The following is a 13205-nucleotide window of genomic DNA, read 5'->3' on the forward strand; positions in this document are numbered from 1 at the left end:
ATCCATTTCTCATTGAAATAAAAGTCGACAAACATTATTTGTAATTACATACTTGCATACATAAGTAAGTCTAAATGTAATTGTTTATGTATGAGATTAATGTTTCTGTTTCTTAGAGAACATTTGCCAATATAGGTGTGTTTTGTTGTAAATGGTGGAGGTTCAGGATAGATGGATGGTTCTGGTTTGTCTTCACGAGTTTCATGCATTTTAATTCACTTGGGTGTGGGATTTGAAATTTGTTGTGATTTTATGAACATTTGTTGAAATATTTTACATGTATTTTGTGGTGATGGTTTGTTAAGATTGTGATCACGTTTGATATTGATTTTATTATTGATATGTTTGGTAGGTATATTCAATAGGATTTAGAAATGAAATAGAGCAATAGAGGAACTATTTTGCTGTGCAGCATGATAATGAGTGCTGTGTCATCATCATTGCCAGTTGAGCTAGCGTAGGAATTGACTGTTTTGCTTGTGTATTGAATATTACATTTGCAGTGACTCTATCACATTATGACGATCACGTAGACGCCCAATTCAAACCAATGCATCTAGTTCTCATACATGAAACAGGTTATGAATTTCAAACTAATTGTGATTCATCGTTTTGTTAAGTAGTTACAAGATATGAGCCCCATTAGAAATATGAATGGCCTTATGTTGTAGATAATATGAAATAGGTTTGACTTGATGTGAAGATAGGGTTTTCAGCTCTAGGTGCTATGAATAGTTGCTTCTGGTATACTTCACAGTTGACCAGCTATACTTCACAGTTGACCAGCGTTACTTCTGTCCTTACAAAAGTAAATACTGATTGGATGTGACAAACATTTATGATTGTGATATTTTCACTGAAACACAGAGAACAGGATTCCCAATATACGCTCCCTCGGACTTGGAGGATGATGAGGATTTTTTTTCTCTGGATGATGACCATGATGATGATGATGATGATGATGTTGATAAAGAACAGGTCAAAATTTGATTGTTTTGTTTTTTAATCAGATTTCAAATTTCTGAGTGCTTTTTGCCACATATTTCCTGACTGCCTGAAAAAGATGTTTAAGATTTCAAGAAAAACATCCCTTTACTCTGTGCTGTTTTCAACCTTTCTTCACAACATTTCGACACAGGAGCACTTTTGTGTGTGTATATATATATATATGCACCAATTGCTGATTCAGCTAAATAAATCCTTTATCTTCACATATAACACAAGATCTGTTTTTATATCAGTCATTAATTTCTTTTCATGACTCATCACAATCTGCAATTTGAAATATTTTTCACCGCAACTTTCTTTTTTTTTTCCAATTCTAACATTTTGAAACTACAATGACTGTGCCTTCACTTGCATAAATCTATTATCTTCACATATGACCAATATATATTCGTGAATGACCTTGACCCAAAATGACCTACATCTGTCCATCACCTCAACATAAGTCATTGTTTGTAATTCAGAACTTCACGCTTGTCTTACCAGAATGCAAGGGCCCAGATTCCCAAGGATTTGTTGTACAACCATGACCCCAATTTGATCTGACCTTGACACCAATTTGACCTGACCTTGACCCCTATCCCAGTCTGACATAGTGAAGCGCTGGAATATTGTTGCCCCAATTATGTGCCCTAATTGAGCGTGTTACTTGGCTCTTGTTGTATGCTGATGCTACAAGCTCTGCTCTCCTATATTGTAATGTCTTCAGGTATGGAATGGGTTTGAGCTTCTGAGAGTGATTATGTGATTTGTTTGTAATCTACACCTCTTTTCCAGAGCATTTCATGATGTAAAATGACAGATTTTTCAAATTGAAATTCAAAATTTTAATAATTATTTTTTATGTTCCCACCAAGTGTGTGATTTAACACCTCAAAGCAATCGTCACGTTTGAATATTTACTGTTTGAAAATGCACTGTTTGAAAACTCTGTCACTAGATTATTGGTCTACCTATCCCACTTGCTAATGACGTCTGGCATGCATATCTTTCTCTTGTGCACGGCATGTTTAGGAGACGTACAAGTATAAAGAGTTGGATGACGAGGTTGAGGAGGAATTGCGCCTTGAGATGGCAGCACGCAATGAAAAACAGGCAGAAATGATAGAAATGAAGGTGAGATAAGGGAGATAAATCTAATAAGAACTCTCCTGTTTTGTGGAGGTCGGAAACTTCTCCCAGGTGTCTAGTAGCCATTTTGTTTTTCATGTATTGATTTTAGTTTTTTATTAATTAGCAATCAATAAAATATTTGAGGGATTTTATTTTGTACTTCTTACCCTTTTTCTTTTCATCACATATTTGAATTCAGCATTTTCAATCACTTTTCTCCCACATTGCATGGCTGCACTGACACAAACTGCACAAAATCAGATTGACTACTTTTTCCCTATTTTTCACTTTTGGTAGATTTTCAGAAATATATTTTCATCTAGTGTTTAGTTGTACACAGATGTATTCTTCACATTGTATATTTTGTGTATGATTTACATTGTATATGGCTGTACTCGGGTACTCCAGGATATACCACCTGTTTAGCAGAAGCATGTGGATTATTGCATGCCTGTTGCCTTAAGCATGATCCATTGCACAACCTCCATGTCATCCATAAGTTGTTGAAGCCTTCAATAAGACAAATGAATATGAAAAATGTAGGCCTTTTATTAATAAGTGTAAGTTGTATCAGTTAATCAATTATAATGTATTATATTATGACATGTTAATGATACCTGTTGCAATATTGATACTAAAAATTAAAAGATAAAGATTAATTATAATTTTCAGTTGAAACATTTATGTTTCAGTGTTTGTTTCATCATTTGATCAGCTTGATGAAAAATTAAAATGATCCATATTATTTACAAGCAATTACTCCCACTGTGAAGTCTTTCAATAAACTACCACGAATATGTTGTGTTAAATTTAAAAACAGTCCAGCAGAAATAAACAGACTGTGGCTGGACATGTTTATATCAAATTACTCACTTCTTGACTATTAAGAGGAGGGCACATGTGGCCCAGTCGTCTCTGGGTTTGTCAGCACCATACCCATGCTCTTTGGTTTCACGGAAGTGGTAAACATCTGAGACCTGCATCACTTCTGGCTTTTCTGACCGCCTCTGTGGTCTAATGGTAGAGCGTCCGCCCAGAGAGCGGAAGGTCTGGGGTTCGATCCCCAGCCACGTCATACCAAAAGACGTTAAAAGATGGTACTTGTTGTTACCCTGTCTGGCGCTCGGCATTAAGGGGGTATTCATGTTAAACTGCGGCATGGTATCTCAGTGTGCTAGCACTATAAATCGGCATCAGTCCGGACTAGTACAAGCAACCACACACACACACATATATACACGTGCATGCACGTCGCTATATAAGTGCAATAATCTTGGACGCGACGTTAAACCCCATTTCACCTCACCTCTGGCTTTCCTCCCACATTAAGCTGACACGCCGCGATATAATCAGAATACTGTAAAAAGTGGTATTAAGCCAACTCACTCACTCTGTCAAGAAACAATAATGATTTCTTCTATCAAAGCGGTTGTTGGTTTATGATCCTTCTCCAAATTTCATACTTTTTCATAACTTTTTCTGATCTTAAATCCCACGTGAGGATTATAAAATACCCCCAATACCTAATGTAGGTCTTGGGTGGTCTGAATGTCGACTGATGATGAACTTGGATTGTGACCACCAGGGATAACGTCACCTGATCCTTGCTGACAGTGTCCACCACTGGTTCATCTGGCCCGTGCTTGATTAGCGGGACCACCTCCGTGGTCTAGTGGTAGAGCGTCCGCCCCGAGAGCAGAAGGTCCGGGGTTCCATCCCCAGACGCGTCATACCAAAAGACATTAAAAGATGGTACTTGTTACCCTGACTGGCGCTCGGCATTAAGTGGCTAAAACAAGGACTGGTCGGCTCGGAGTCAGTATACTGTGTCTGAGTGGGTTATTCATGTTAAACTGCGGCATGGTATCTCAGTGAGCTAGCACTATAAATCGGCATCAGTCCGGACGAGTACAAGCAGCCACACAAACACACACACATACATGCACGTTGCTTTATAAGCGCAATAATCTTGGACGCGACGTTAAACCCCATTTCACCTCACCTTGATTAGCGGCATGATGTGACTGAAACATTGTTCATCATCATACCAAATACCTTGCACTTCCTGTATACATGTACCTGAACATTTGCACTTTTTCGAATGTGGTATTGGGCTGTCCTCAGTTCATCTGTATGGTATTGGTTGTCTAACGGGAGTTGGTGTGCATAGTTGCATCCCTTAGGCATGCCAGGATCTTATGATCATGGGTTCACATTCCAGATGGTGGCTTTCACCAAAGTGGTTAACATATTTGACCTGTGACTCTTTGGGCTTTCCTCCAAAATGAAGGGGACAGCCTGATGATATGTCAACTCAGTAAATCAGAAGATATTAAGCTGACGTTGACCTAACTTATTGTAATTGTTCAATTGTTGAAAATAGTTTCATTACAGTACAACAATAATTGACTTTCAGGTTTAGATTCAGATCAACCAAAAATATTACCTTGACTAAATATTGATAAACGTAAAGAGGAAATTATGTCTATCAAAAACTTATCAGAGGTATTACTTACATTTATAGAGAATTTTGCAACTCATATACTACAGTTATAATCATATATGCATTTTTAAAGTATTTATCAATATTTATCATATATATATATGTACTCTTTGATATATGGCTGAGCCCTGTTCAGAGATTTATCGATATAGGCAACAGTCTATGGCTACTGTCTTCTCAGAAGAGGCAGACTTTGGGTTGCTTTCTGTTAACTAAAGGGAGAAGAAATGTATAGTGTGCAAGTTGATTTGCAGGAATCGCATCGCAACTTTACGGAGGATGATGACGAAGTTGCTGCCATCACTGAGGGTGGACAGTCGGATGAGAAGGTGGAGGATGAGGAGATAGATGGTGACAAGAAAAGCTCAGAAAAAAGCTCTCAAGAAAATAATGAGGTACATGAATCTTGTTACATTAAAGCATTTATGGAGAAAGAACTATCTTGGTGACATCAGTGGTCAATTTGAGAAAATTTAAAATAAGTGACATATATAATAATTATTGTGAATACTCACTGTCATAATTCCCATAGTATGGCCATCATCACATTAAAATAATTATCAGATTTTCAACAGAAGTCTGCTACACTGTCAAGTATCAATTTTAAGTTTGCAAGAGAATAATATCTTTCCTGTGTCTGTTTTTGTCAACAATAAAATGTATGTTGGGAAACACACTTATTTCTGTGCAAATATATTGGTTGTTAAACAAAAGGAAATATGGATCTTTATCATAAAAAAAGGTACAGCTCAAAGACAGCAGGGAACCAGTCCTTGTCATTAATTTTGTTTTGCTGCACATGTAGGAAACAACATGTAAACAGTTTCAGGATTTAAACATTGCATGCCAGTAAATGAGTGTCTGTGTGAGTTCCGTGCAGACTTATGAGTTACCCAATAGTCCAGGATGCTGCACTTAGTCAGAAATATAAACATGGGTTTGAATCCAAGATTAGCTCTGATTATGTTTCTTGGTTTGTTTGCAAAATACCTGCTCTCCTGGCCTTCACCAAAACACTAAGACCTGCATCACTTTGAGCTTTCTTCCTACATCAAGGCCACCTCCAAGGTCTAGAGGTAGGGCATCCGCCCAGAGAGCGGAAGGTCCGGCGTTCGATCCCCAGCCGCGTCATACCAAAAGACGTTAAAAGATGGTACTTGTTGTTACCCTGTCTGGCGCTCGACATTAAGGGGCTAAAACAAGGACTGGTCGGCTCGGAGTCAGTATACTGTGTCTGAGTGGGTTATTCATGTTAAACTGCGGCATGGTATCTCAGTGAGCTAGCACTATAAATCGGCATCAGTCCGGACTAGTACAAGCAGCCACACACACACACGTGCAAGCACGTCGCTATATAAGGGCAATAATCTTGGACGCGACGTTAAACCCAATTTCACCTCACCTCACCTCCTACATCAAGCTGACAACCTGTGATATAAATGAAATACTGTTTTAAGCAGTGTTAAAGCAAATTCCCTCACTTACTTCTCTGAATAATCAAGCTTAAAACGTCGGCATAGAAGAGAACTCGTTTCCAATGCAACCCTGACATGCTGCTTTGATCACTTGTCCAGTCAACCCTTTTTAGAAAATGGGGACATTCTCAAAGTATTGAAGTCATATCCCAGTTTGACATTTCACTAAGTTATCCTGTAATCTTAATCTAATTAACTTGAAATATATCTGTAAGCATTGGTTGTCTCAAAGAGCCCCTGTTTTGATGAGGGAGCACGGGTGGCCCAGTCGTCTAAGGCTCCGCAATTCGCTGCGCAGAGTTGTGTCCCTTGGGCACGCCAGAAACCTATGATTATGGGTTCGAATCCCGGTTCGCCCCGATTATGTTTCTAGGTTTGTCAGCACCATACCCATGCTCATGGGTTTCACCGAAGTGGTAAACGTCTGAGACCTGCATCACTTCGGGCTTTCCCACGTTAAGCTGATATGACTGGAATACTGTTAAAAGTAGTGTTAAACCCAACTCACTCACTGTTTGGATGAACCAAGAACCATGGGGTAGGTAGAGCTTCTGCCCTGACCCAGGCGAAACTTGAAGCAGGGGTTACGGGTGGAAATCTTGCCAGCCGTGGTTGACACATTGACATACATTGTTATGTCACCCGACGAACATGTAAAGGCTTCATAAACTAGAAGTGTTTGTTTGTAGGTAGAGGTCAAGACTTGTATTAACCATGTTGGATAGAAAAACAATCCAAATTGACCTAAGAGCAGAGTTGTGTCCAGAGCTCCAGATAAGCTGCGTATCTGCGTGAAATATGCATCAGAAATGCAGAAATACACAGTAAAATAAAATCCAAGCGTATCAAATTTGCAACGAACATTACAGATGCGCTACAAAAATAAAACTTGAGAGTATCATCAAAATATTGTGAAGTAACCCTGCGTATTTGATTAGCAAATCAGCAACTGAAATTATAAATGGGCATTCCGTCAACCTTGCCAAACTCCACGATGACAGTTACATCATGATCATTTGCCATCACATTGAATCCACCATTGTTACAGAGTTGTCCCTTTGTCAGAATCCACTGATCATGGGTTCCAACACCGGATTCTCTCAAGTAATCATCCCTGATTCACCAGAGTTACATGACCTGTGAAATTCACCCACATTAAACTGACAATCTGTGATAGCAATGAAATTCTGTTCAAAGTGGCATTGAAAACAGCACACACACACACACACACACACACACATTGAATCCTATTTTAATCTGCTGCAGTCCCCTGAAGCGCAGACCGAGGAGGATATTGAAGGGCTGACCGTGAAGATCCCGGATGACGTCCCGACAGTCCAGGTGGCCCCGAGTTTTACCTTTAGCGTCCGGCCACCCAGCGAGGAACAGTCACAGGCGGAAGATGACAGTATGTAACGACACAGTTGTTATCTTACAATATGATCACAACTCAAATGTCTGAGGCCATTATCTTCTTATTTATTGGATCCTGCATGGAAGAATATTTTGTTATGTTACACCTTTTTTTCCGTTGGCATACCATTGGCATAATTTGTGATTACTCAGCGTTTTGAAAAATCAACACTAATACAATAATCAATTTATCATTCATTTATGGACGAATCATTCATAGCTGATCCAATGCATTATCAGTCTAGAGTTCTGTCCCTTGTCCTTGATACACAAACACTACCGCAATTACCTCCCTTAGTCATCCAAGAAATTATAATAGTAACTCATATATGGAGTTAAAAAATCAAAGGCACCTACCTATATGGTGGATGATGTCATTTTTAAAACATTTTTCCCTCTACCAACTTCTGATTTGGCAAAAAATATTCATGGTCCAACAAATAAAAAATTAATGTCAAATTTGGAATCATTTCTTATTTGTTAAAACAGAAAGTCTCTGAATACTGTAACTATTTGTTTTTTAATTGAATATGAAATTGATGCTATGATATCAGTGGAAGTTCTCAGAAAGGGACAATAGGGGTTTTATTTGATGGAAGTTGATGAGAGTAAATCAGGGAGGAAGCGGTTATGTTGTAGGCAAGTGTCCTCTTCATGTTCTGTTTTTGTGTTATCATGAAGAAAATACATGACAATTAATCTCAACAGGAATCCAAAGACTTATACGAAGACTCCATGGCAACATTCCCAAACATTGGTGTAATTAAGATTTACTTCTAAGTCTGCGGCACATTTTATTTCTCCATCATATAGCTCTTGGAGGATCTGTAGTGGTAGTATGATGTTATGCATGACTGATTTCCCGCTGATAGATAGTCAGGCTGACCCACCTTACATCCTCAGTCCATCAAGGTATGCATACACCATTCCTCCTCAGGTAGCCTCCAGGTTAACAGGCTTTTGCCATTAGGGGAGCACTTCCAAAGTCCAATGTAAGATAAATGAATTAATTTAAGTTTTAAGACGTAACCCCACCCTACAAAATAAAAATAGACAACTGTGTGAACTGTACTTATTTATTTATTTATTTATTTATTTGAAAGTCATTCTCCTGTCGATTTAAGACTGCAGCTGGCTTTTTGAATCACTGATAGTGATGTAGACATGGAACTTATTTAAATAGTTTTTTTGCTATTAGTGGGAGACATGATAAAATAAATATTAATATGTTTCTTGGTTTGACTGCTTTTCATTCCCGTGAAACGAAAATGAAAAATGTGTGGCCTCACTTCATATATAGCTTGATTCAGATGGCACACCTCAAAACCTATTGTCCCATCAGAGCGAAATTCTGAGATTGGAGTGCGGGATGATGTCACTGCACTCAGCAATATCCAGCTCATTGACATCATCAGCATTGATGCAAGCAATTGGGATACATTGACATGCCGACAACCAAGTCACATAGCCTGACCACCAATCCATTTAGTCGCCCTTACAAGACAGGCATAGGTGACTGGGAACCTGGATTCCTACCCAGAAACCCCATGGGTGTCATCACTTCTGAAACAAAACTATCTTTACAAATGGGTCCAGAGTATTTATTATAATAGACTGGACAGTCTAGGATGGATTAAAGTGTGAAATACTGTTCAAAGCAGCACGAAACCCAATCTCATTAAAATCAGATCTTAGTTCTCGCTATCGCTAAACAAAGATTTGAGGACATCCCATTACGGGTCACGTCAGAACGACCTTTCATCCAACCAATCAGAACGTCGCTTACCAGATCATGAAAGTGACAGTGGGAATGTGTTTTGTGATCATGCAACCACAAAATATTTAAGACGGGATGTTCCGAACGACACTTACGGGTTTTATGATTATATCCATTACAATCTATGCCATCTTTTAGCCATTCCAGAATGTTCTTCTTATCAGCTTTAAATTTTTTTATAGAGAATACGTCAAAATATGTTTCAAGGCGTAGTCGCCAGTTTGAAAATAGTGTCGTAAAGCTCGTGAAAGCTGCCTTCTGATTGGCTAATGTCGATTTCTTGTCAGTCATTTCATTGGTCAGTCAAAATTTGTGAAAGGTCGTTCTGACGTGACCCATAATGGGATGTCCTCAGATCTTTGTTTAGCAATAGCGAGAACTAAGATCTGATTTTAATGAGATTGCACGAAACCTCTCGCTGAGACATGAAATATGTATACAGTGAAACCCATATTGACTGTATGTGGAAGGTAGACACAGTTGTATGGATAACTTCTTTAATACTGTGAAAAGCGACGTTTCGGTATAGATCCTTATACCGTTGTCAAGCAGGACCGCAGTATTAAAGAAGTTTTTATCCTTAAAACTGTGTCTACCTTGTCACCCGTCAACTTCTAAGTAATGCCTATCAAACAAGTTGACTGTATGTAGACAACAAGTGTAGTGTATGCATTACCCTGATGGTTTGAAGATACAAATTGTACGTTAAGGTTCACACCTGATGTAAGAAATGACACTTATGTAAGTACTTTGTTTGATTATTTGGTCCACCAATGTTCAAGAGAGAACATATCAAATTTGTTGTCCCATGAAAAAAACAAAAGTTTCCGTCATTGTCCAAAAAAGGTGCTTCACCTGAATATTTGTTTTCAAATCTTCTTCTGCAGTCACGCTAAGAAGTAAACATAGATACCCAATTGTAGATACCATGCAGTAGTTTCATTTATCATAACCATATCTATCAGTTTATGAGTTTAACTTTATGAGCAGCGAAAGCAGTTTTGTAGGCACAGGTTGTGTAGCTACCCCTCACTTTGAAACATACTGACTCCAAACCCAAGTATCTGCTTATAGCTTGTTGCTTACACTCACAAGTCCATTTGTTAAACTTCTTATACATGTAGATATGAGGGGCACGGGTGGCCCAGTCGTCTAAGGCGCCGCAATTCGCTGCGCAGAGTTGCGTCCCTTGGACACGCCAGAAACCTATGATTGTGGGTTCGAATCCAGTTTCGCCCCGATTATGTTTCTAGGTTTGTCAGCACCATACCCATGCTCGTGGGTTTCACCGAAGCGGTAAATGTCTGAGACCTGCATCACTTCGGGCTTTCCTCCCACATTAAGCTGACACGCCGTGATATAACTGGAATACTGTTAAAAGCGGCGTTTAACCCAACTCACTCACTCACTCACATGTAGATATGTATATGTTAGGGCTGGGATGAGTCCAAATTTACTACCCGGGTACCCACCTCCCTATTACCCAACCCTACCCGGGTACCCACTGTAGGTCTCAGGAGATGTCTCAAAATGTCCGATTGGGAACATCTTTAGCATAGCCCTGGCAAACGTTTTAAGAACAACCTGGTCATTCATACACTGAAGTTGAATTGAGTTATATCTTCATTCAACTATATGAAAAATCGGAAGGAATGGGTGCACAGTCAGAAAGAAATGCGAACATTAGTGACTTGTAGTGTTACCATAGAGTTCCAGATTTTTTTTTGTCATTAAACAATATATCACGTGACTAACCACGAGTCCGGGTAGTCCTATGGGTACCCGAGTCCTACTCAGTACCCACCCGACCCGGGTACCTGAGTTACCCGTCCCAGCCCTTGTATTTGTCACATCATCAGGAAATAGCACACATCGTATACAGCTCTCTGCAAGGATATGTACTGAACAACATAGTAAGTGATCATGGATATTTGGGGGGTATTTTTTTATGATGAAGCACACAATTTCATTAAAGTATCCCCAAAAATATTCATGATCCCTAACTTTTTTGGTTCAGTATGTAACAGCGGTGTACTTTTCTTTCAACAATTTAACAAAATGAGATATTGTAAAGCAAGAGCATTTAGAGCATGGTTATGTATCTGCTGTGTTAAGTACTTATGTACCTGGTGTATTCCATAATATCAGCGAAAAATGTATCAAAAAGTACATGCCATCTACAATACTTCCCGGATGACATCAGCAACATGCCTCATGCAACAGGCACCTTGCGGACGTCTTCTCTACACATTTACCCTTACAAGGTTCCTGCGCAGTGTAGGGCTCATTTGACTTCTTGAGTTATACACAACCTCATTTTAGTAGACTAGAATCAGATACACGTCATGATTACTCAGCGTAACATGCGTATGTATTCAAGGTGATAAAGTGTATGCAAACCCGTGAAGTATTGACGACTAGCACACGCATGCTCCATATTCAAACTTTGATGTTACATAATTGATTTCCCATAGATTATTAGTTAATCTCCAGGACTACTAATCCATGTAGACATTGCTTAGTCAAGGTCAACAAAGTAATCTGGTTGAAAGGATCATGCATGGCTTTGACCGTTACGCTTCTTATTACCGTAATGTCTCCATTATTCACATGTATATTATACAAACATCAAAGACTGTTTTCTGAAAAAGCTAACGTATTCGGCGTAATAAGCGCCCCGCTCTAAAAAGCGCCCGCAGCAATATTTGCTAATGTATTGGCAAGTGAACAATCCCAATTAGCACCCCTTCCGATTGATCAATGTACACAAGACTTATTTATTCAAGTATAATACACACTTGTGTGTTATATGCACCGTTAATTATGGGGAATTAAATTCTGGAAAAATATATCTGTCGTACATAAACATTTCAGGCTGTCAGCATAAACCATGAAATTTATCTTTCAACTCTGTTTTTTTCACCAAAATAATATTCTAATAAGAGCCCCCTATTTCTAATTTTGAGAGCGCCCTGGGCGCTTATTACGTCTAATACGGTATAACATAAATAGTATTTCATCCTTCAAATTATAAATTGAATGCTTACATAATTTTAAAGAAATGTTGTTTGTATAATATATTTGTTGTTGCTTATTAGGAGAATTATGGTAAATAGCGGTAGTGAACAGTCAATACAGATTGTCATATAAGGAACATTTATCAGTACACAGGTGCAGTAAGGTATGTTTATGTGGGAATAACTGCACCAATTCACACCTATATCCAGTGCACCAATTTGCTGATGGAATTGCAAGGTTGATATTGATAAATTTAAAGATTTACTGTTTATGAATACAACACTAATGTAGATGTCTGTACAACCAGTGATTCTTTAACCCATTGCATGAAAACCAGTCGTTTGGCTTCCCATCCCAGAGAGCTAGAAATATGAGTGAGTGAGTTTAACATTAATGGCAAAATGGCGATATTTAACCCATATGACCTCTAAAGTTTCGATTTTAAATTTTTAATTTAATTCATGTAAAATGTGTAACCTTGCACTTTTCTTCTAATTCATTGTCAATACATTCAGAGTCTTCGCTTGTTGTGAAAGCAGTTGACTGATTCCAGATATAAAAGCTGAGATTCTAAAAATGTGAAAATGAAATTTTAACAATAATCTTCCCTCACTGTATAATTGCAAGAAACAGGTCAAATAAATGTCAAAAGTATTTATTCCAAACTGCCATTTTTCTATTGGATTGTACCAGCAAACTTACTGTAGCCTTATTTACATAACAAATATTTGATTCTCATTTGAAACTGTTATGAGAGAGTGCTGTGTGTTTGTCTCCAGACTCTCCAGAACGTTGCTAGGTGCTGACAGTGTATCTCCAAGAAACAACTTCTCAATCTATAATGGTTTCTGTGGTGCAACAATTCTGTTGAAGTATCTTTTAAGTTTTTTTCTACATAGAA

General features: G+C 38.4%; 1 protein-coding gene across 10 annotated transcripts in view; it reads left to right on the plus strand.

Annotated features, from left to right (window-relative positions):
• Nucleotides 1-13205, plus strand: part of LOC139468276 (voltage-dependent T-type calcium channel subunit alpha-1G-like) — a 96493-nt gene that overhangs the window by 75502 nt on the left and 7786 nt on the right. For 8 of the 10 annotated variants that reach the window (XM_071250137.1, XM_071250139.1, XM_071250132.1 and 5 more), the window contains 4 exons: nucleotides 2020-2121; nucleotides 4876-5016; nucleotides 7363-7504; nucleotides 8218-8268. In XM_071250137.1, the coding sequence (XP_071106238.1) occupies nucleotides 2020-2121; nucleotides 4876-5016; nucleotides 7363-7504; nucleotides 8218-8268 (436 nt within the window). The remainder of the gene's footprint in view (nucleotides 1-2019; nucleotides 2122-4875; nucleotides 5017-7362; nucleotides 7505-8217; nucleotides 8269-13205) is intronic. The other 2 variants (XM_071250138.1, XM_071250140.1) reach the window with 2 other exon arrangements.

The sequence above is a fragment of the Haliotis cracherodii genome, unplaced genomic scaffold, assembly GCF_022045235.1.
Source record: "Haliotis cracherodii isolate W230 unplaced genomic scaffold, xgHalCrac1.p SCAF_2, whole genome shotgun sequence".
NCBI lineage: Eukaryota > Metazoa > Mollusca > Gastropoda > Lepetellida > Haliotidae > Haliotis > Haliotis cracherodii.